The sequence below is a fragment of the Hyperolius riggenbachi genome, chromosome 4 (assembly GCF_040937935.1).
Source record: "Hyperolius riggenbachi isolate aHypRig1 chromosome 4, aHypRig1.pri, whole genome shotgun sequence".
In the NCBI taxonomy this organism is placed as follows: domain Eukaryota; kingdom Metazoa; phylum Chordata; class Amphibia; order Anura; family Hyperoliidae; genus Hyperolius; species Hyperolius riggenbachi.
The window spans coordinates 106,719,594-106,743,192 of NC_090649.1; the positions used below are offsets into that span (position 1 = coordinate 106,719,594).

Genomic DNA, 23,599 nt, shown 5'->3' on the forward strand with positions numbered 1-23,599 from the left:
GCAGGAGAGGAGAAAGATATTGAGGAATAGACTACACAGGAGGTAAATTATGACCGGTTTATGTTTATTTTGACTTTCAATTTTCAGTTCAGGTTCTCTTTAAGGCCCGAGTACAGTGCCGCATGACACAGTACATAGACAGTGTGATGCGCAAAGACATCATAAATGGGGGAGCGCTGCAACTGTGACACACAGCCGCTTGTTGCTGAGCGAAGCGCATTGACGTTGCCCAATAAATGGTTCCATGCTGATACAAAATTTCCAGCCTAGTATTCCTTCTTTGATCAGGGAAACAAATGTACACATGGGGCACTTAGCCTGGATGCCAGTGCCCCAACCACTATAATTCCAGGCTTATAATATTTTATATATAATAATTGGTGCTAAAAGAGATCATTTTTAATCAACTGAAATATGAGACCTGTCTCAACAGTATTTCATGTGTTCAACTTGGAGCTAATGTTTGGCGCAGAGACTGATGGTCATTAGTTCATTGCCTTATGGCCCACTGTAAAATCCTATTTGAAAGAGTAGCTAGTGTACAGACACAGTGCTAATGATGATTAAAGTCTTGACTTTTCAAAATGACCACATACAGAACATAATGTTGATAAGGATGTTGGGAAACCGGCTTATCTGTCTAGCTTAGAATAACCTCCGAAATTCCGAGTAGTTGGGGGTCATCCAGCTATTGCACAATTTGTGTTTACATGGTGCCTTTTCCCCCACCTCTCTGCAACAGAGTGAACGTTTCTGAGGAGCATTACTGTAATGTACTGTTTTTGTTGCTACATACTTTCATTGCATGTAACAGCATTGTATAAACTGTACAGTGTTGAAAAGCACATTGAAAAGAACTGAACATTGAGAAAAACTAAAAAAACATTCTTTGCACTGGATGTCCAAATCCAGAGTTGTCCAAAAGGAAGGCAGAAAGCTGGCGCATCCAATATATTTCTTTATTAATTTCATTTAAGAGTAAAAGCTAATTTTTCAGAGCCGCGTTGGGCCCTTTTATCAAGGCAAGATTTGCTAGTAGGCAGCCATCTGTCTGCCGCAATGCAACACTCATATTGGAGAAGGTGGGAGTGAGAACTCCTCTTAACACTCAAATGCGATACGTATCAAGCAAGTGGCTGCTGCTTGCGGCAAACAGATGGTTGCTTACGAACAAATCTTGCCTTGATAAAGGGGCCCTACGCTTTCTGCTGGCATGAAGGGGAGAAGAGGGCAGATGTCCTAGTGCATGATGGAGTGGCATGGAACGGGTGGGGTCAGTAGAACTACGCCCTTGGCCTGTGTTCAGTGATCCACCAGGCAGATCGCTTGCCGATGCACAAAGGTGATCGGAGGCTGCTGTACGCAAGCTACCGGTACCTTCTCAGCAGAGGTGGCCCCCGGCCGGTTGCCTTGGCTGAAAACAATCTAGCCTGTGTACAAGGTTTTAAACCCAATTGAAACTGTGGCACAGTTTGGGAATACAATCTTAGAATTCAGGTACTCTTGAACAGTTCTGTGAAGAAGAGTGTGCAATCTATGTGTGTAAAGGTGATAAAGCAGCAGTACTCCAACAGACTCAAAGGTAGTTCGAACGCAGAGTACGAACACACCTCATCCATCTCAGTTAGGGCCTGAGCCCACTAACGCAGTTGTTCCCTTTTCAGCATCTGTAACATTGATGCAGAGCCGGATTTAGGCTAAATGGGGCCCTAAGCAAAGTAACTGATTTGGGCCCCCCATCATGTTGTAATGGAATCAGAAGATGCAGCTGCACAGCAACATGCCGCACACACCGGGGCAGCCGAGCTACTGGTTGCTATGGGCAACAGCCCGCTTTCCTCTGTGGGTGCACAATGCAGGGAATAGCAGTGGCAAAATGCAGAGTGAGAGATGAATGACTGGGACATTTGCACTCAGGGGCTGGGGCACCCCTGTGAAGAGGGCGCCAGATATCACAGCAGCAGCACTTTCCCCTGCATCTCCAGCCTGGCAATAGCAGAAAGCTCTGGACACCGCCAAACCAGAAGCCATTCCCAAGACAGAATTACATAACCACCTCCACCACCGAACAACTGATTTCATCCCAAACTAGACAGCCACCATGCAGCCTCCATCCCAGTGAATACGATAGTCCAGCAGAGAAGGCAGCTGCAGCGGGGGAGAATGACAGCACCAGATGACTCACATTCATCTATTGCGATCCAAGCAATAGAGGTCCCGTCATCTGGAGCCCATCTGTCTCCTCTAGAGTGCTGCCGCTCTGTTACTACTACTATTACTACTTCCTACTTCCTGTCTGATCTGAGAATCAGGAAGTTCAGAGCGAGCGGCTGCACTGTAGAAGAGACAGATGGGTTTCAGATGACGGGATCTCTATCGCTTGGATCATGGATAGGTGAGTGAGCGTTTGCCATCTGCTGCTATCATTCTTGCTGCAGCTGTGGTTCTCTGTGGGAAGGGAGGGAGGAGTGGGCAGCAGCAGAACACACAGTAGCAGGAGGGGGACCTAGGAGGAGAGCCTGGCTCTGAAGACAATCAGCAGCACACGGCATCATTTGACAAGACAAGACAAATAACATTTATATTGCGCTTTTCTCCTGGCGGACTCAAAGCGCCAGAGCTGCAGCCACTAGGACGCGCCCTATAGGCAGTAGCAGTGTTAGAGAGACTTGCCTAAGGTCTCCTACTGAATAGGTGCTGGCTTACTGAACAGGCAGAGCAGAGATTCGAACCCTGGGCTCCTGTGTCAGAGGCAGAGCCCTTAAAGTGACTCTGAGCAGTGCCTGTGGGTATGCCTTTAAGCATACCCACAACTAATTAATTACATCCTCACACCTACCAGCATGATGTTTGTAATTATATCCCCCTGGGTTCCTTATATTTCATTGCATTGTGCTAAATCGAGCTGCCGACTTTGGAGAAAAGTCATCCCGTGTAATACAATGTAACTATGGAAAGATGCATATCATTTTGAAGCTCTCTTTCTCCTCTTTCAATGATAGATAAACTGCCACCCTATGCCTTTTAGTTTTCTCTATTATCGCGATCAAAATTGTCATGGCCGAAATTTCGATCGCGAAAATAGCGAAAACTAAAAGGCATAGGGCGGCGGTTTATATATCATTGGAAAGAGGAGAAAGAGAGCTTTAAAATGATATGCATCTTTCCATAGTTACTGCACTGCTCAGAGTCCCTTTAACCATTATACCATCCAGCCACCGCTGACAGGATGGCGAGGGCTGGTTTATGTGCTGATGGGGCCCCTTTGACTCTAAATGGGGCCCCAAGCGACTGCTTTTGTTGCCTGGTCGGTAATCCGGCTCTGCATTGATGAGTTACTGAAAAGACAGAATAAGGGCCTGAGCCCACTAAGTTGTATTTTTTTTTTCTGAACTTTTGCTATTGTATCTTTCACTTGGCTGTTATAAGCTGCATCGGGTAAATACAGCTGGAAGTGTGTGTGTCTTTATGTCCGCCTGCAAAGCAACAAAATGTGAGTATTTTGAAGGAAGCTATTCTTTGTTGTGCACACTGTAAGCTTTATCATTTACCTGTATGGTTTAGTTTACTATAAATAAAGTAGATGTAGTCTCAGAAGGAATGTTAATGTGCAGGTATTCCTTCAAAAACATAATAAACAGTTGAACTTTAATCTTTATTCAAGAACCATCCCTTGACAGCTGTAACTGCTTTACATAGTCTGCTCAGACAGTGTCAGGATTTCAAAACATTCAGCTGAAACACTTCAGCTTGTTTCTTGAAAGACTCTTTCACAAATCCTCTTGGCTGTTCAGACATTTTTCTTATGCCTGGTATACACCATGCAATTTCCGTCAGACAGACGAGTTGAATCCATTATTTCTTACAGGTCCGATTTAATTTCCAATCGTTTTTCTGATAAATTTTGTATAGACTTGATCGGAAAATCAATCAGAAAAACGATCGGAAATCATATTGGACCTGTCGAAAATAATTGATTCAACCTATCTGGCGGGAAATGGCATGGTGTGTACCAGGCATACAATTTGACAATCCAAAATTTCTTAGAGTAACTCCAGATAATCAGTCATCTGGAGACCTATCTTATAGGTGCCTTGTAGGAACAATGTGGAGAGACCCAGGACCGTCTTGCAAAATTGTATTACTTTATTTCAACTTAGTTCCAAAGATTGATTTACATGAAAATAGAAATCAAAAGGCTGGATGAAATAGGTGATGTTTTGAGAGGAACACCCTCTGTTTTTTTTAAGCTGCTCTGCCATTAACTGCATTACAATCTGCATAGAACATATCAGAAAGTTTAAACAAAAAACAGTCCTGATTTTCAAGCAGGGTTGCACCGACAAATTAGAAATGGATTGGCAGTAACGGAGGTGGAGTCAGCTCCTGGCTAATAGTGGACCTGATATGGAAAGCAGAAGTGTATATATGAACGTGTTATGTCGGCAATACCCCCCGTACCTGATGGGAGACTTTCTGCTCACAGAACTTCCTACTAGCTTGAATGCAGGCTTGAAAAAGAGAGAATGTTCCTCTTGAAACATCACTATTTTGTCCAGTTATGGAACTCAATTTGAAATAAAGTAATAGAAATTTGCAAGACGGTGCTGGGTCTCTCCAAGTTGTTCCTTTCCTCTCTCCTCCTTGGGAAAAGTGGGACTTGACCTGAAGTAAGTCCATTACTTCTGGTGGATGCTGGCTACTCCTTGCCTGCTGTATAGATGCCTTGTGCACAACTAGGAAGTGGGTTTGGGAACATCCTCTTGTTGGAGAATAACCACTTACATATTTTGCTCTTCATGAGAACTTTTACCACATCCTTTTTTCTGTTCTGCATACTACAAAATGTTCCTCCAGCTAGAAACTTTCAACTCTACATCCTTTGTTCATACAACTTTCATTTTTCTTGCCCCCAGTTCTTGCATGTCTTTGTCCACTGTAGTCTGTGCTGTCAAAACCACCTCTCTTGATGTTGTTTAACATTGTTTATATTTTTGTAATGGAATATTCCAGTTCCCCTGCTGAATTTAGCTAGTTAGTATGTTCCAATGGTCACTCCCTGCACAGGAGCCATTTTGTTAATGTTATGGATTTGAGTCAGTGAGGTACTCTAATTGTACCTTGCAGACGCATCATTTTTTTTTTACTTATGGAAAAGCTCTAAAAAAAAAATCCTGTCTACTTTTAATGCAAGTAAAGAGCCTTTGGATTCTACTTGGAGTCTTTTTTTCATCAAGTAAAACGGCCTGTGGAGATTTCTGAATCAGTGGGGAGACAGATTGGGTCTTCTGGAGTGGGCCATAAATGAGAATCCAGACAGAACAAGTCATTTTTCATTTACTGGACAGAAATTGCCTATTATTGTAAATAAACAACAAAAAACAGATACTTATGTTAAATGAATGTGATTTTTTTTCCAAACTTAAAACAAATGGTGCACCTTTTTAACTTTTTTTTTTTTTTTTTTTTCCTTGGAAGTTCTTTAGTGATATAGTTACATTTTTTTATTTGACACCAGTTTTTTTTTTTTGTTTTGTTTTTTTTCCAGTGTTGTCTTGATGGTTCAAATTTTACAAGCAGCTGAAGAAAAAGCTGTCAACTAACAGACCTCAACTGTTTGAGTTGGACAACCTGGGGCTAATTTGCTAATGGATTTTCCACTGGCGCAAACTTTGTGCTGTAAGCACTTTAGAACTCTGGCTTACAAGTTCTCGTTCCTCCAGTGTCATGTCCATGATCTCTCCTGAACGAGAATGATGCATTTTAAAAATAACTTGCCGAGAGAGGTCGCGATAACCATTCTTCGGCACAAGGTTGTAGGCTGTCGCACACGAGAGCTAATTAACTTTGGAAAATTGACCTCCATCCCTCCTTACTGTTTATTACCATCCATAAGAATTCACAGCAAAGCCACATAGATTGTGGGCAGTAGGCTCAGAATATCTCTCCTGCCATCTGTTCTTCTTGACTGTCTGGAACTTGACAAGGTCTGTTGAGTCAAATAGGATAATTAGCACCTACTGTGATAGGCTGGATGTGACAGTGAATAAGAAATGGGTAATCATGGAAGCTGTAAAGTCCTTGCTTATTCCAAGAAAATACAGTCCATTATGCAAGGCTGACAGCTCCGATGACTTACGGGCATTGTTGCCTAAAGGTTGTCTTCTGACGCATTCTCATTCATCAGCTTGAACCTCTGTTATGATCAGAGCTTGTTGTCTTGGTTTTGCAGCACTTTTTAGAGAATATTGAACCATTACCCATTGTACCCCTACGGCTGTGCCCCGTCCCTGCTTGCTTCTTTTGAGCTCTTATTATTATTTAGTATTTATATAGCGCTGGCATCTTACGCAGCGCTGTACAGAGTATATTGTCTTGTCACTTAACTGTCCCTCAGAGGGGCTCACAATCTAGTCCCTGCCATAGTCCTATGTCTATGTATGTATCATGTAGTGTATGTATCGTAGTCTAGGGCCAATTTAGGCCAATAAACTTATCAATGTGTTTTTGGTATGTAGGAGGAAACTGGAGGATTAGGAGCAAACCCACGCAGACACAGGAAGAACATACAAAGTCCTTGCAGATATTGTCCTGGCTGAGATTCTAACCGGGGACCCAGCACTGCAAGGCGAGAGCTCTAACCACTATGCCACCGTGCAGCTCTTATGCTAGACTATGCCATTGTGCCATCACAGGGGAGCATGGTGGCCCCCCAGAGGCTGGTCTAATCAAATCAAAGATAGCTTTATTGGCATGACCAAGATTCATTACAGGTATTGCCAAAGCAAGGGGAAAAAGGGGGACATGGGAGGGGGTGGGGTAGAGAGGCAATGGCTAAGCAGTCTGTGGGCATTTTTTAGGTTTACAGTTCCGTTATGCTCCTCTCAGTCTGTGGCATGCTGTGACATAGTGTGCAGCGATCGTCACTGTGGATTCCTCTTCTCCTAGTAGGATATATGTTTTTCTCTCGTCTTCTAGTGTGAGAAAGTCTGGGAATAGTTCCAACAATCTCTTGAAGCAAGTGTCCCTGGTTGCAGTATATTTGGGGCAGTGCAATAGGAAGTGGCTTTCATCCTCAAGGCTCTTCTCTGGTCTCTTCTGCCTGGCTGCACTAATGCAGGGGCTAAAGGGCCCATTTCCACCAGGCCCGAATCTAAGCCATTTTCCATACACCAAAAGTGCATTAGAACTGTCTGCTCCTGTACAATCAATGGGCATTTCCATTGATTCCATTTAAAAAAAAAACTGTGTGCAGGTTACTTTTTTCCCCCATTTATTTGTGCTTTGAAGAACATTATGTGGCTATGGAGAACATGGACGTTTAATACTTTCCTTATGTCGAAGGGTTATTGAGGTTGGCCCCAGCATGTGACCTGGAAGTGTTGCATTGTGCATGATAACCAAGGCATGGAGATTTTGGCACCCAAGGAATTGGGACATGGCCAGAAAGCATGATACTTTTATGAGGACTTTTGTGCACAAACAGTGGAATGGTGAAACATATTGGGCTTGATACACAAGAGTGCTAACTGTTAGCATGGCCGTTTTTTGCAGGAATTTTCGCGTTTGCGCGCGATCGTGAATTTTCACGCGCAATTAAATGTTTTTATGAGAAAATTCGCGTTTGCGTTCAAAACCGTTTAATTGTGCGCGAAAATTTGCGATCGCGCGGAAACGTGAACATTTGCGCGAAAACGCCCGTGCTAACAGTTAGCACTCTTTTGTGAATCAAGCCCATTGTGTGTCTTCACTGAGCGATATTTTCATACAGTAATGCATTGCATTTTATTATGCTAAGAAACACTACTGCCGGCTTGGCTGTGCAGCCGCATTGGTTGCATCAGTTGGTGAATTTCTTGTTGGAAGTACTGGTCATTGATGAATATGAGTACATTGGGCCCAATGAACAGACGAACAAATACTTTACCGAGGAGCCATGCAAACTGTTTGTACTAAATTGAAATTTCAGAGTGCTTATTTGTGTTTGTAAGGTTTTAGTGCTTCGTTGTTTTTTTTTCCTGTATTTTTGCCCTTGTACTGAAAATAGTTCTATATATCAGGTTTTGTAGATTTAGGAACTGAGCTCATGTGTGGCCACCTTGTAGGTAACAATCCTCTTGTAGTAATACAATTAAAATTTGATGCCAGTTAACAGAAGTATCAGCTTGATATGTAGTGAAAAAAAATGGACATCCCTTTTAAAGTCCTGCAAGGTGCTCCTACCGATCTAGTTCACAAGGGTCATAAAACTGCCATGAAACCTGGGGGAACAGACAACAATGCCCTCTGTTCTTCTACAAGTTGGCTACGAGGGGTGAGTGTGTTGCCAAGTTCGGGAGATCAGCAGAGTCCTGTGTCATTACCGTGACCTTGGATGGCTCTCGGGTCACCGTGCAGCTGTTCCCCTGACATGTGTAAAGCAGTTTGCTGGCCGGTGCTCTATGAAGCAGACAGGTGTTCTCTAGGACTGATTCCAACTGGCATTAGAATCCTGGGAAACTGTCAGGACCACTTCACTGCATGTAATAGTGGTATGTCTGCTAACCCTACCATAAGCTTCAACATGATCACACTGATCTTTGAACCATATAAACAAAAATCCGATACTCAACAACAGGCTTCCAATGAAAACATGTTCTCCTTCCTTATTTAATATATTATATGCTTCCTTAAAGGGAATCTGAAGTGAAAATAAGCTTATGAGATGATTTTGTATGTGTGGTGCCGCTATGAAATAGAACATTATTAGCACAGATATGAGTCTCATATTGTTTCCAGTACAGGAAGAGTTAAACTTCAGTTGTTCTCTATGCAAAAGAGCTTCTCTGAGCTCTCTGACCCAACTTGGGTCGCGAAAGTGCCATTTTCTGAAGCACTTATCTCAACCGGTCTCTCACTATTCCTTGCTTGTTTAAGGTTTTTCTGCCAGGAAGTTCAACGGGTCATTAGCTCTGCTCTGTTTCAAGATTTAAAATACAGAGTGTAATTTGTAACTTTAGAACTGAAAATAAAAATGACTCTTTTCTTTGCTACTAATGTTCTATTAATTATCCGTACCACACATACAATTCATTATCGCATAAGGTTTTTTTTTTTCACTTCAGTGTCAATTTAAAACAAAGGATTTGTGATAGTCCAGCATTAAAGGGGTTCTGTGGGGGTGCCTGAGGATAAAAAAAGCCACTTACCTGGGTCTTCTATCAGCCCCCTGTAGCAGTAATGTCCCACGTTGTCCTCCTACGATCGTCCGTTCCCCGCCGCCGGCACCGGGCATTATTCGTCTGTCATAGCCGAATAATGTGCGCTGCCGTTCGCGTCATTGGAAGCTTACGAAGTTTTCTTGTACTTTGCCTGCACAGTAAGCTTCTGATGACGCAGGCAGGAGCGAGCAGGACACAGCTGCAGTTGGACGGCGTGCTGCGCTAGACCGGGGCCGGCGGCGGCGGGGAGCAGCGGATCGGAGGAGGACGGCGTGGGACATTACTGCTACATGGGGCTGATAGAAGCCCCAGATAAGTGGTGTTTTTTATCCTCAGGGACCCCCTACAGAACCCCTCTAAGTGAGTTAGGGCCCTGTCACGATCCAGGCAATTTTGCTGCAATTTTAATGCAAGTCAATGGGAATTTTGTTTTATTTTTTTGAAAATAACCCGAAAAACTCTTTGGTTATACCCCTGACTCGTCTTTTTATATCCCTGAAGCCAGGCTCACAACCTGAACTACTATAGTGTATAACAAGCTTATAAGAAAGAAAAGGAAGACTGGGTTTCCACCTGGATTTTAAGCAGCAATGCTATCATTTATTATACTATAGTTACAAAACACAGAACGTTTCGGCCTGATGCCTTTATCAAGTGTTCAGTGTATAGCAAGCTTATATCCAGCTTATAACTAATACACATTACAGAGCTCCATCAACCCAACATACAGACAGCCTGTTTCAGAACTTCTGATCCTTTTCATGTGACTCTGGAATAGGACGAGAAATCCTAAAATAGGCTTGTCTGCATGTTGGCTTGATGTGGCTCTGTCAAATTTACAAGTTATAGTTTTGCTATGCACCAGCGGGTCTGGTGCCCCCGTTTGATGAATCTACCGCCCTGTGACCAATGATATGCAATAAAATCACCAGAAAACCTGCAAGTGATGCATTCAGAAGTCTGACATCACCATTTCCAATACACAGCTAAATGTTTCATGATGATAACAAACTATGACAAAAATAATCTTCGCAATTGGCCAGAGGATTTGGTAGTAAACGATCGGTACAGTAGACTATGCCATAGATTTTTGTATCTGCAAGACAAGTGGAGACCTGGAACTCTAGTGTGTGTGTGTGTGTGTGTGTGTGTGTGTGTGTGTGTGTGTGTGTGCGCTGTATGCGTGTGTGTGTGTGTGCGCTGTATGCGTGTGTGTGTGTGTGTGTGCGCTGTATGCGTGTGTGTGTGTGTGTGTGTGTGTGTGTGTGTGTGTGTGTGTGTGTGTATGCGTGTGCTGTATGCGTGTGTGTGTGTGTGTGTGTGTGTGTGTGTGTGCTGTATGCGTGTGTGTGTGCTGTATGCGTGTGTGTGTGTGTGCTGCGTGTGTGTGTGTGTGCTGTATGCGTGTGTGTGTGTGTGTGCTGTATGCGTGTGTGTGTGCTGTATGCGTGTGTGTGTGTGTGTGTGTGTGTGTGTGTGTGCTGTATGCGTGTGTGTGTGCTGTATGCGTGTGTGTGTGTGTGCTGTGTGTGTGTGCTGTGTGTGTGTGTGTGCTGCGTGTGTGTGCTGCGTGTGTGTGTGTGTGCTGTATGCGTGTGTGTGTGTGTGTGCTGTATGCTTGCAAGATATGGGCAAGGTCCATAAGCTCACACATCTGTTGCCATTTGTTTCAGTTCCTAACATCTTGCTGCCATCATATTTCCTGAGAAAGATTGACCGTGAGCTGGAGACCGTATTTCATAGCACAAGGCACAATTACTGGCTCATTTAGGTTGCTTCCGACCTATTTTTCCAATGCTTGACATGCTCATGGAAAGTTTATCAGCCGCATATGTACCAGCAAGCACTTCCAATAATTCAAACATTAGGCTTATAAAGTTTATAAATATCCTTCATAGCCAGCATTTCAGAACTATTGCGTCCCTCTTTCTCAAGACAAGACAAACCTCCGTCTAGGGTATATAAATGCTCACACTACGACGGCCTGTGTTCTCGGGCCATGTGCTGCATTATAAAAAATACAACTCCCATCCTTGTCGTCATCCACTCAACCCTGATCCGGGCTGGAGGGGGACATAGAAATAGCGCAGACATTGTGCAATGCTGCCCAAACTTGTAAACACCAGGTAGTCTGACCAGAGTACTCATGTGCAGGCTGTTTTTCCCGTAGCTGCACAGGGTAAATTATAATCTTGTCCATGCCTGTAATGGTTTGGAGAAGCAATCTGTTGTTTACATATTTGAGTGGTGTTACATAGTGTTTCTATTGTACAAAGCCCTTCCTAGTGGTTCCAGGCATTTGGGTGTGTTTCATAATTTTCCAGTATGAGGATTTTTTTTTTAATCAGTTCATAGTACTTTGCTAACGCCTTTGTGCAACACGGACAGATCGCGTTTCATGTGATGTGACACCCTCTCTTCGTGTCCTTGCAGTTATTACTCTGCTGCTGGAATTGTTATTGAACAAACACTAGAGCAAATTAGGTGGTGGGGAGAATGGCTCCGCTAACTCACAATTCGTTTTACCTTAATGCCCGCTGGATATTGCTTTCAGAAGGTGTTAATTGGTTTGAGTACATAAACTCCCCTGCCAGCAGCCTGACTGAGTTCTGCAATGGGGTTTTCTTTGATTTTGCACTTACTTACTTTGAACGTTAGCAGAACAAATAATCTCTATTAGCATTTGTTTCCCAGCTCCATTTTATTTTGTTTTCCAAAAGGCTGATAATATGCAGCTGCTTAAAATCGTTTATTTTGCTTTCCCATTTTTAAATCTCTCACTCGTAGCGACTACTTGATAGGATACCCTTATTGGGTGGTATATACAGACCTAAATCACCCATAGAAGTGTAAATAGCTGAATCGGTCAACAATCTCATGTCGGTGGTTGGATTGGATGGGCCTTGGAAAGCCAATGCTGCTAGACACGCCCTCTTCATTTAATCAGTAGGAACACACAACTTCTTACTGATTGGCTAACCCAATTCCACTTAGGTCATTTACACACTATTTATCAGGGCTGTGGAGTCGGAGCAATTTTAGGGTACCTGGAGTCGGAGGTTTCATAAACTGAGGAGTTGGAGTCGAATGATTTTTGTACCGACTCCACAGCCCTGCTATTTATGTCACCTCTCAGGGATCAGGACCTGATCTCCTTGGGCAACATTGCTGACATCATTGTGCTGTTGTGCACTCGCGTAGAGCGCTCCTGGCCACGCGCACTAACGCCTTACTCCGGCGACCTGGACTGTGCTGCGGTGGAGGATTTACGGAATAAAGGAGAGGGACAGAGAACAGGAGGAGCAGTAAACATGAGGTAGGCACCTAATACATGCCTGCTCCCCCCATTTTAAATATATCATTCGGCTCTGTTATCCTTTAAAAGGAGATACATGTCAGCCTCCATATTCCTCAGTTCAGGTGTACTTTAAGCTTTTGCCAGCTGAAAAGATCTCTGTTGACTTTTTGTCTGTCAGACTGATGTCTTCAGTCATCCACTGGCTGATTCATTCATCGAAACACAAGCAGTCAACCACAGTGGATTTTTTTCTGTTTTTAAACAACCTGGGATAGTTATTTATTTATACTGAAACACTGTGAGTTCGGATTGGATCCCGGGGATCACTGTGTGGTAACTGCTTTGTTACAAGCTAATTTAGTGGGAAAACCACCCTCATTAGCTGAGGTAGCTGTATGCTGCTTATTGACATGTGAGGGGAATACATATTTTATGAGGTCAGCGGGTCGCAGAAGCCACGAATACATGTCACTTTGCTCGCTACACGGTGACATGTTGTGGGAATGAGCGACATGATTGGCAGCTTGAACTGACAGAACCCTGTGAGAAGTGACGTTTGTCACAAGGCCCCCTGTTAACCTGCTGACTTAGTTTTTGATATAGCGGGTGCAGATTGCTGCTGGATTGCTCTGCTTGCTGGCTGGCTTGGTCTGGATATCTGCAGTTGCAGATTTCATTTTCTCCTCCTTGACAAAGGCATGAAGAACAAAATGTTTCAGGTGTCAGATCTTAGGGGGGCTGTTTGCCACAGAACAGGGCGGCCCTTGACCTTGTTACCGGCTGACTCTCATTTGGAAGCAGCAGAGAGGCTGAGGTTAGATGAAATAAAGGAAGGCATAATGAGCTCCAACTTGGTGTAAACAGCCATATAGTCAGCAACAGAACAATAAAATGACTCGGGAGTCCTATTAAGAAATACATTTATAGTCTGAATTGCCTCATTGTAGTTTCATAATGTTTCCTTCCTATTTAAAACAAAACAAAAAATAAAAACACTGCTTACATTACCTTTTTTTTTAAAGAATATTGCTACATATGAGACGGTATGGCTTTAGAATAATAGTCTTATTTAGGCAGAACTTGAGACAGAGCTGCGGAATGCATAGTGACGTTATTATCCTGTATAATAAAACCCCTGTGTCTCTGCGTCCTCCTGTGTCCATGCTTCCAGACCTGAGTTTTCTGTCTGAGAACCCCGTTGCATTGTGGGAAATAACAGCTTTTCCAACTGCCAAGTAAGCAACATCTCCCTGTGTACATTTACTTCGGACAGCGGTGGGGGACGGGAGAGCGGGATGCATCAGTGCACGTGTTGGGGGGGGGGGGGGTGGGGGTGGGGGGGGGATGGCAGACGTGGCCTAGCCCGTTTTTAACTGGCGGGCATTTTTACTAGTTGATTTATAAAGCGCCAACATGTTCCATGGTACTGTACAAAGTAAAGAAACAAGCATGAGGTACATAATACAGACAAATAGGATGCACCAATATACAAAATACAGAATTGGTAATTACAGTGCCAAAAATAAATATGAATGTGTAATAAATTCCAAGACACAAAAGGGTGAGAGAGCCCCGCCTTTGCGAGCTTATATGCTTGACCTTGTTTTTTTCTGAAAATGGTGAGTCGTTACGATGGCTTGCCTTGCAGACCACTAGTGAGAAGTGGGGCCAAGCACAACTACGCAAGAAAATGTACAATTTATGTAAATGCCAAAGGATTGGGGTCATTTCCTGCCTACGTGTCAACTGCACATTGCGCTGTTTGGAAGTGTTAAAGGGAACTTGAAGTGAGAGAAATATGGAGGCTGACATTTAATTTTAAACTATACTAGTTGCCTGGCTGTCCTGCTGATCCACACCATGAAAAACCATACAGATCAGATGTTTCTGACGCACCTATGACTGGATTAGCTGCATGCTTGTTTCAGGCGTATGATTCAGACACTACTGCAGCCAGATAGATTGGCAGGACTGCCAGGCAATTGGTACTGTTTAAAAGGAAAGCAATATGGCAGCCTCCACATACCTTTGTATTTTAAGGACAACCGTTTTTGTGTGTTTCACCAACTTCAAGAAATGGAGAACTCCACCCACTGGGTGGTGTGTGCTGGAATGCCTCCGACTGACTCTATTCAACAGTCAGCAGATGACTTGTGGAATAAAGTCCGTTCTTTCCTTTCCCACAGACATGAGAAAATGTATTCCTGAGGTTTTGTTTTTTTATCATATTGATCATTTCTCAGGTGCAAATACAACCTGCCACCCTAAGGCTTTCTAGAAATATTTATGTTCTACATTGTGTGGGATGCAAGTGCAGGCCAGGAGGGGTACTGTAACAGTGCCCAGGGCTTTGTTGCCCTCGGGGCCCTCTGAAAGAAATCTAAACATTCAGATACCGGTCTCCTTAATACATATGTATCCTGTCACTTTTAAAGGGAATTTGAAGTGAGAGGGATATGGAGGCTGACATTAACTTCATTTTAAACAATGCACATTGCCTGCTGATTTTCTACGTCTAAAGCTCGGTACATACGTGCCGATGTAACTTATCAATCGAGCCGCACCAGCCAGATGCGACAGGTCCGATCTCGCCGCCGCTCGATTCCCCGCGAGCGGACAATAGCGCGGAATCAAGCGGAAGTTAAGCGGGGACGCGGCGGGTACGAGCGGTTATCGAATCTGGCGGAGGAGCGGGGACACGCTGGGTACGCGCAGGGGTGCGGAAGAGGCGATCCGGCGGCTAATCGAGCCGCCGGATCGCTCCGTCTAGATTAGGCTTAAGGGTGGCCATTAACCATCCAATCTTTTTTATCCAATTTTACCAAATCTATGTAATAATGGTAAATTGAGTGAATATATGGAATGGATAATTTAGGCAGTTCCTTTATATTACATAGAAATGGTAAGATTGGATGAAAAAGATTGGATCGTTAGTGGCCACCTTAATGCCTTGTACACACCATGCAATTTCCCATCATACGGGTCGAATTGATTATTTCAGACATGTCCAATCTGATTTCCAGTCGTTTTTCTGATCGATTTTGCAAATGGATTGGAAAATCGATCAGAAATCAGATTGGACCTGTTGGAAATAATCGATTAGACGCATCAATCTGACAGGAAATTAAATGGTGTGTACTAGGCATTATGCTTTTAGCCATAGACCCTGAAAGAGCATGCAGCAGATCTGATGTTTCTGACAAGATTAGCTGCAGGCTTGTTTCAGGTGTGTAATTCAGACACTACTGTGGGCCAAAGAGATCAGCAGGACTGCCAGATAACTGGTATGGTGCCCCCTACCTCTGCCAGGGAGCCTTGCAGAGATGTGGCTTTCCGCTCGTGTTTGTCCGCTCTTCATCGCCAATGAATGAAGCATGATTCGCAAAGCGTTTTTGGTGCTTGAGTGAGTCCAGCGTGGCTTGGGGCTGGGAACATTCATTATCAGTGACAGTCAGGATCCAGCACAGAGCCAGGGACATGATCACTTCTGTGTGGTGATATCAAAGCTCCTCACTTGAAACCTGAATCCTGCTGTCAATTATTCATTATCCAGCTCCTTTATATAGAGCTGATTCTGTGTCTGCAACGTTTCATTACAGAGGGAACATTTCCCATCAGCCCCTGCTGTGGAAGGAGCTCACATTCGACGTTTCCCCCACAGTCCTGGGAGCGGAGCATGGCCAGTGTGGGGGAAGCCAATTAACCTACAAGCGTGTTTTCCTGTTGTGTGAGGAACTTGCAGAAACTCATGCCAACATGGGCAGAACATGCATATATCATACAGTTTCCATTAGGCTACGTTTCCACTGTAGTGGGTAATTTTCCTGTCCAAAAAAATCGTATGCTACTTTTCTGATTGGTGAAAATTTGCATGTAAATTTGCACGCGGTTTATGCAAATTTTCATATGTGAGAATTCGCATTAGTTAAAATTAACAATCTACCTAGTAACAGCTTAGTTATGACTGCTGACCTCCTCCTGTAAAAATGCATTTAATACGAATTTACATGCACATAACGCAGAAATTTGCATTACTATGCGATGCCATTGCAAAGCATTATACGCGAATCTCAGACCATTCGCGTAAAATGTCCAAAACGGTGAAGAGGGACCTCAGATTTTTTTTTTTCACAGGTACGAAAATACGCATTAAATGGAAACGGCCACATTAACTACCATTTGTTGCCAAATCAACGCAAATTTTTTTCATGCGAAAAATCTTTAGCAAAATGCACAAGTGGTAACCTAGCCTAAGGCCTGGTGCACACCAGAGGAGTTTTTCGGAGCGTTTTAATTTTTTAAATCTGCTGCTAATGTTATCCTATGTGTCTGTGCACACTGGAGCAATGAGGTTTTGTAAAAAAACCCATAGCATTACATTGGGAAGAGCTTTTGAAACCTCTAGCGTCCAAACGCTAGAGGTTTTAAAAGCTCTTCCCAATGTAATGCTATGGGGTTTTTTTTTTTACAAAACCTCATTGCTCCAGTGTGCACAGACACATAGGATAACATTAGCAGCAGATTTAAAAACTCAAACGCTCAGAAAAATTCCTCTGGTGTGCACTATTCCTAAGACTGAATCTAGCGGGCCTCAGGTGGCTTTTATGCTGGGAATACAGCATACAATTTTCCGTTAGATAGATGAGTCAATAGGCAATGATTTGAAATCAGATTGGACCTGTTGGAAATTATCTATCGGCTTAAAGGGGAACTGAAGTAAGAGGTATATGGAGGCTGCCATATTTATTTCCTTTTAATCAATACCAGTTGCCTGGCAGCCCTGCTGGTCTATTTCTCTGCAGTAGTATCTGAATAACACCAGAAACAAGCATGCAGCTAGTGTTGTCAGATCTGACTTTAAAGTCTGAAACACCTGATCTGCTGCATGCTTGTTCAGAGGCTATGGCTAATTGTATTAGAGGCAGAGGATCAGCAGGGCTGCCAGGCAACTGGTATTTCTTAGAGGGAAATAAACATGGCAGCCTCCATATACCACTCTCTTCAGTTCCCCTTTAACTATCTGACAGGAAATTGCATGGTGTATTCCCAGCATTACACTTGTGCGGCGATCCCATGGCATGCTAGTTTGCCATGGGATCACCTTGAACCAGTATTTTAAATGCAGCAGTCATATGCATAGGCCCGCCCTCATTTAGGGACCTACTTCCTGCTGGTCAGGAAGTACATCACCGGGATTCCTGTCAGTCCGTGCATGCAAGCAGTGTCACACTGCGCTACGTTTCCACTTACTGCATCGCCATAGACTTGCATTATCCATGCAATAGTGCATTGTTGACTTTGCCTTAGGACTGTGACGATTTGACTACTTCCGTCGTACTGCACACATTGGGTATGAAAGTCTCCATAGACTTTCATTGACTTAGCACCCTCTTGCTCTAAAATGGCTTACCGCAGTGCTATAGTGTAAAAGAGAGCCCTCAGAACCACTTACCATAATAAGGTGTGAGTCTTTGTATTGGCTTACATTGTGCGAAGCTGTCAGTTTCTCTACTGTCTTGCTGTTTTATGCTTTAATGAGGAAGGATGACATTTCCAGCAGATAATAAGCCTGATGGACTGAGGCATCTCTGGAGATGTCCTCCTGTGGGGATATTATAGAGATCCTGCAAACCTGGACTGAAATAACTATTGTCAATCTGTCGTTGGCCACTTTTTACCATTAGGTGGTAAAAAAAAATGTATCTCTTGCCTGGGTTATATTGCAACAAAGTGGAGGTTGCTGATATTAAAACAGGGTTTCTCTGTCTATCTAATCATGCGATCATTCAGCCACCATTTTGCACACCCTCCCAGCATCATTTTAATGAATCCCGTCCATGCATGATTGCTGGATCTCTTCTATCCTCTCAGGAGGTGTCTTAAGTGAATCAGGCTCAAAGATTATTGTAGACAGTGTTATTCTATAGCATCATTGTGGAGATCATGATTTACCGGTAGATCCCAGTAGTAATCACTGATGGACTGCAGCTCTGCATGTGCTGCAGTTGTGGCTTGTAGTAACCACTGATGGACTGCCGCTGTGCATGTGCTGCAGTTGTGGCTTGTGGTAACCACTGATGGACTGCCGCTGTGCATGTGCTGCAGTTGTGGCTTGTAGTAAACACTGATGGACTGCCGCTGTGCATGTGCTGCAGTTGTGGCTTGTAGTAACCACTGATGGACTGCCGCTGTGCATGTGCTGCAGTTGTGGCTTGTAGTAACCACTGATGGACTGCCGTTCTGCATGTGCTGCAGTTGTGGCTTGTGGTAATCACTGATGGACTGCTGCTGTGCATGTGCTGCAGTTGTGGCTTGTGGTAACCACTGATGGACTGCCGCTGTGCATGTGCTGCAGTTGTGGCTTGTGGTAACCACTGATGGACTGCCGCTGTGCATGTGCTGCAGTTGTGGCTTGTAGTAACCACTGATGGACTGCAGCTCTGCATGTGCTGCAGTTGTGGCTTGTAGTAACCACTGATGGACTGCAGCTCTGCATGTGCTGCAGTTGTGGCTTGTAGTAACCACTGATGGACTGCCGCTGTGCATGTGCTGCAGTTGTGGCTTGTGGTAACCACTGATGGACTGCCGCTGTGCATGTGCTGCAGTTGTGGCTTGTAGTAACCACTGATGGACTGCCGCTGTGCATGTGCTGCAGTTGTGGCTTGTGGTAACCACTGATGGACTGCCGCTGTGCATGTGCTGCAGTTGTGGCTTGTAGTAACCACTGATGGACTGCCGCTCTGCATGTGCTGCAGTTGTGGCTTGTGGTAACCACTGATGGACTGCCGCTGTGCATGTGCTGCAGTTGTGGCTTGTAGTAATCACTGATGGACTGCCGCTGTGCATGTGCTGCAGTTGTGGCTTGTAGTAATCACTGATGGACTGCCGCTGTGCATGTGCTGCAGTTGTGGCTTGTAGTGATCACTGATGGACTGCCGCTGTGCATGTGCTGCAGTTGTGGCTTGTAGTAATCACTGATGGACTGCCGCTGTGCATGTGCTGCAGTTGTGGCTTGTAGTAACCACTGATGGACTGCTGCTGTGTATGTGCTGCAGTTGTGGCTTGTGGTAATCACTGATGGGCTGTCGCTGTGCATGTGCTGCAGTTGTGGCTTGTAGTAACCACTGATGGACTGCTGCTGTGCATGTGCTGCAGTTGTGGCTTGTAGTAATCACTGATGGACTGCCGCTGTGCATGTGCTGCAGGTGTGGCTTGTGGTAATCACTGATATACTGCCGCTCTGCATGTGCTGCAGTTGTGGCTTGTAGTAACCACTGATGGGCTGCCGCTGTGCATGTGCTGCAGTTGTGGCTTGTAGTAACCACTGATGGACTGCCGCTGTGCATGTGCTGCAGTTGTGGCTTGTAGTGATCACTGATGGACTGCCGCTGTGCATGTGCTGCAGTTGTGGCTTGTAGTAATCACTGATGGACTGCCGCTGTGCATGTGCTGCAGTTGTGGCTTGTAGTGATCACTGATGGACTGCCGCTGTGCATGTGCTGCAGTTGTGGCTTGTAGTAATCACTGATGGACTGCCGCTGTGCATGTGCTGCAGTTGTGGCTTGTAGTAACCACTGATGGACTGCCGCTGTGCATGTGCTGCAGTTGTGGCTTGTAGTAATCACTGATGGACTGCCGCTGTGCATGTGCTGCAGTTGTGGCTTGTAGTAATCACTGATGGACTGCCGCTGTGCATGTGCTGCAGTTGTGGCTTGTAGTAATCACTGATGGACTGCCGCTGTGCATGTGCTGCAGTTGTGGCTTGTAGTAATCACTGATGGACTGCCGCTGTGCATGTGCTGCAGTTGTGGCTTGTAGTAATCACTGATGGACTGCCGCTGTGCATGTGCTGCAGTTGTGGCTTGTAGTAACCACTGATGGACTGCCGCTGTGCATGTGCTGCAGTTGTAGATTCTGCTGGATAGATTATTCTCAATTTGTAATTTTGGAAGTAACTCGCATGCTGAAAAAGCTTGGGCACCTCTGCTATATAGTAAGCATTGCTGGGCGGCATAACATGGACATAACATGTCTTTTTTTCAAGTGATGAGAATATTTTCGGAAAATAGTATTTTTGAGACTCCTCAATAGATGGGCAAACCTATAACAATGCGGAATGTGCTGAACAAGCGTTTCACTACACATGTGCGTTACCATGGAAAATTGTGCAAATAAGTAATGTAAATATTTGTTTTTTATCTAGATGGCATGCTCATCTTCCATAGTGCTGTAATATTAATGTGCTGGATAAATGAAGTTTTCATGGATAATTCAGTTAGCACACAGTGGTAGAGTACATCTTGTCATATATGAATGAGAGCAGTAAGCATATACAGCAATACCAACACAGACTAGGAACGCAAGAGTTCTGCCCATATTGGCTACACCCGTCTCTGTACAGCTTATTCCCTTTAGACGCCTCTAGGTGGTATTTTGTAGTTGCCACATATGAATCCTTCATGCTTATTTCAGGTGACACGTTTGCTTTAACATTGATAGAACAAGAACTTTCTGCATTGCCCTAAAGCAGTGGTGGCGAACGTATGGCACGCGTGCCACAGAAAGCACTTCAAGCTCTCTCTGGGTACGCACACAACCATCCACCACTACTTTAAATCACGGATTGCAGAGAGGTGATATGCATATTCCATGAGCAGGAGACTAATTACTGCATTTCATTTGTGGGGGGTAATTGCTGCATTTCATATGCGAGTTGACTGATGCAGGTACTAGGGGTGGTGGGTAATTTCGGCTATTCATGTGTGGGGTGTGATTGCTGAATTTTAAAGATTAGTGTGTCTTTGAATGTATAGTTTTTTTTCCAACTATTCAGAATAAATTGCTGTGTTGGTGCTTTGTGATAAATCAGTGAGTTTTGGGGTGCAGTTTGGGCACTTGGTCTCTAAAAAGTTTGACGTCACTTCCTTAGAGCAATAGATAAAACTACACATTAGAAAATAGAGTGAATGTTTGAGGTTTACAAACTGTTTCTCTGGAAGATACTGTCCTAAATTAAAGCATTTGTTTAAAAATGAAAATTTGGGGTCAAGAAAGGCTGATCTGGAGTCACAACATTGACTGTACAGCTGTCTGTATGGCCAGGCTGGGATCCAAAAATCCAATAGTCTAAGTACATATAATTGTCTTAATTAGATCCTGCAATTGTCTAAAAAGTGCTGCTGACAGGTCCTGTGTGATATCCTCTGAAGCTGAGCTACAGCCTTTGAAGTCCCTGGAATGCAGACCAGGAAATCTTCCCTCCCCATCCAGACATACCTGGATAGCTTGTGTTGAGATAGGCCTCTTAGCTGAGCTGGATGTACCCCCCACTCCAAAAATGCAGACTCTCAACAGTTGTCTGCACTACAAGTGGCCTGCAGGGGAGCTGCTGGAGACGTTAATCAAATGGGGGAGGAGGGAATGGGTAACAGTGGTAGTTGGAAGCTGCCCTTGGAAGAGGGGAGCAGCTGCGCGTGGGAGGCTGCGCACGGAGGAGGGGGAGCAGCTGCGCGTGGGAGGCGGCGCACGGAGGAGGGGGAGCAGCTGCGCGTGGGAGGCGGTGCACGGAGGAGGGGGAGCAGCTGCGCGTGGGAGGCGGCGCACGGAGGAGGGGGAGCAGCTGCACACGGAGGAGGGGAGCAGCTGCGCGTGGGAGGCAGCGCACGGAGGAGGGGAGCAGCTGCGCGTGGAAGGCGGCGCACGGAGGAGGCTGTTGTATGAAAAAGTGCAGCTGTTGTAATTATACAGAAGAAAATATGAGGACTGTTTAACTTTGATTTTTCAACACGCAGTAAACTAATTTAGTGCTAGGGACACGAGTCCTAATTTAACTTGGTTGACAAAGGTTAATTCTTTTTGTCTATCATTGCTTGTAGCACAGATTTAAGTAAATGTTATGTTAATTAAGTACTGATGCCGGTTCTTGAACCTTTTCAAGATTTCAAATTTTTCTGTTCTTCTTTTCAGGAAATTTTATTACATCACGTTGCTGAGAGATCCTGTTTCACGGTACCTCAGCGAGTGGCGACACGTGCAACGCGGGGCCACCTGGAAGACGTCACTGCACATGTGCGACGGGAGGACGCCAACGCCCGAGGAGTTGCCGTCCTGCTATGAAGGAACAGACTGGTCAGGGTGCACACTACCAGAGTTTATGGAATGTCCTTACAACCTGGCCAACAATCGCCAGGTCAGAATGTTAGCGGACCTCAGCCTTGTTGGATGCTACAACATGTCTTTTATTCCAGACAACAAGCGAGCTCAATTACTCCTGGAGAGCGCCAAAAAGAACTTGAAGGACATGGCATTTTTTGGCCTTACAGAGTTCCAGCGAAAGACTCAATATCTCTTTGAGAGAACTTTTAATCTGAAGTTCATAAGGCCTTTCATGCAATACAACAACACGCGGGCAGGTGGGGTAGACTTGGACAATGGCACTATCCAAAGGATTGAGGAACTCAACGACTTAGACATGCAACTGTACGACTATGCAAAGGACCTCTTTCAGCAGCGCTACCAGTTCAAGAGGCAGGTGGAGAGAATGGAGCAGCGCAAGAAGAACCGGGTAGAGAGACTTCTCCAAAGGTCCAATGAGGCTTTTAGCAAGGAGGAGAGTGAGGACCAAGTGCGCTGGCCCACGGAAGACTACATGAGCCATATTATAGAAAAATGGTAGTCCAAAATAGACTTTTATACTACTGGAGAAAACTGGTTTCACATTTTTCATTCTGTCTTGTATGAATAACTGAACATTATATACTGAGGACCTTTTTATTTAATATTTGTAGCAAAGAGCTCAAAGCTTCAGCAACTCTTTATGTTTAGGACAGTGTTCATCCATTTAAAGGGCCAGTCCTCTTTTAGACAAACCCGTCTTTATTGCCTACTGCTCATATAAACTGTTGTAGGTAGCGTCTTTGGAGCTTTATTGCTCTTAGTTGCCTTGTACAGCTGTTTACTACAAATAGCTTAGCGCTAGCTGACCAGCGGTTGTGCCTCTAGTGTGGAATATTGTGGGCGGAGCCACTGTAAGCTAGCAGATGAGAAAATGGTTTGTTTAAAACTGGTCTGCCCCTTTTCATGTTGGTGAGAAAGCGACCAC

The 23,599-nt window shown here is 44.5% G+C and overlaps 1 protein-coding gene across 1 annotated transcript in view; it reads left to right on the forward strand.

Moving 5' to 3' along the window:
- HS6ST1 (heparan sulfate 6-O-sulfotransferase 1) overlaps positions 1 to 23,252 on the forward strand; it is a 163,579-nt gene extending 140,327 nt beyond the window's left edge. The window contains exon 2 of the mRNA XM_068280379.1: positions 22,465 to 23,252. Coding sequence (XP_068136480.1) covers positions 22,465 to 23,173 — 709 coding nt within the window. The 3' untranslated portion in view covers positions 23,174 to 23,252. The remainder of the gene's footprint in view (positions 1 to 22,464) is intronic.
- Positions 23,253 to 23,599: the final 347 nt, after the last annotated feature.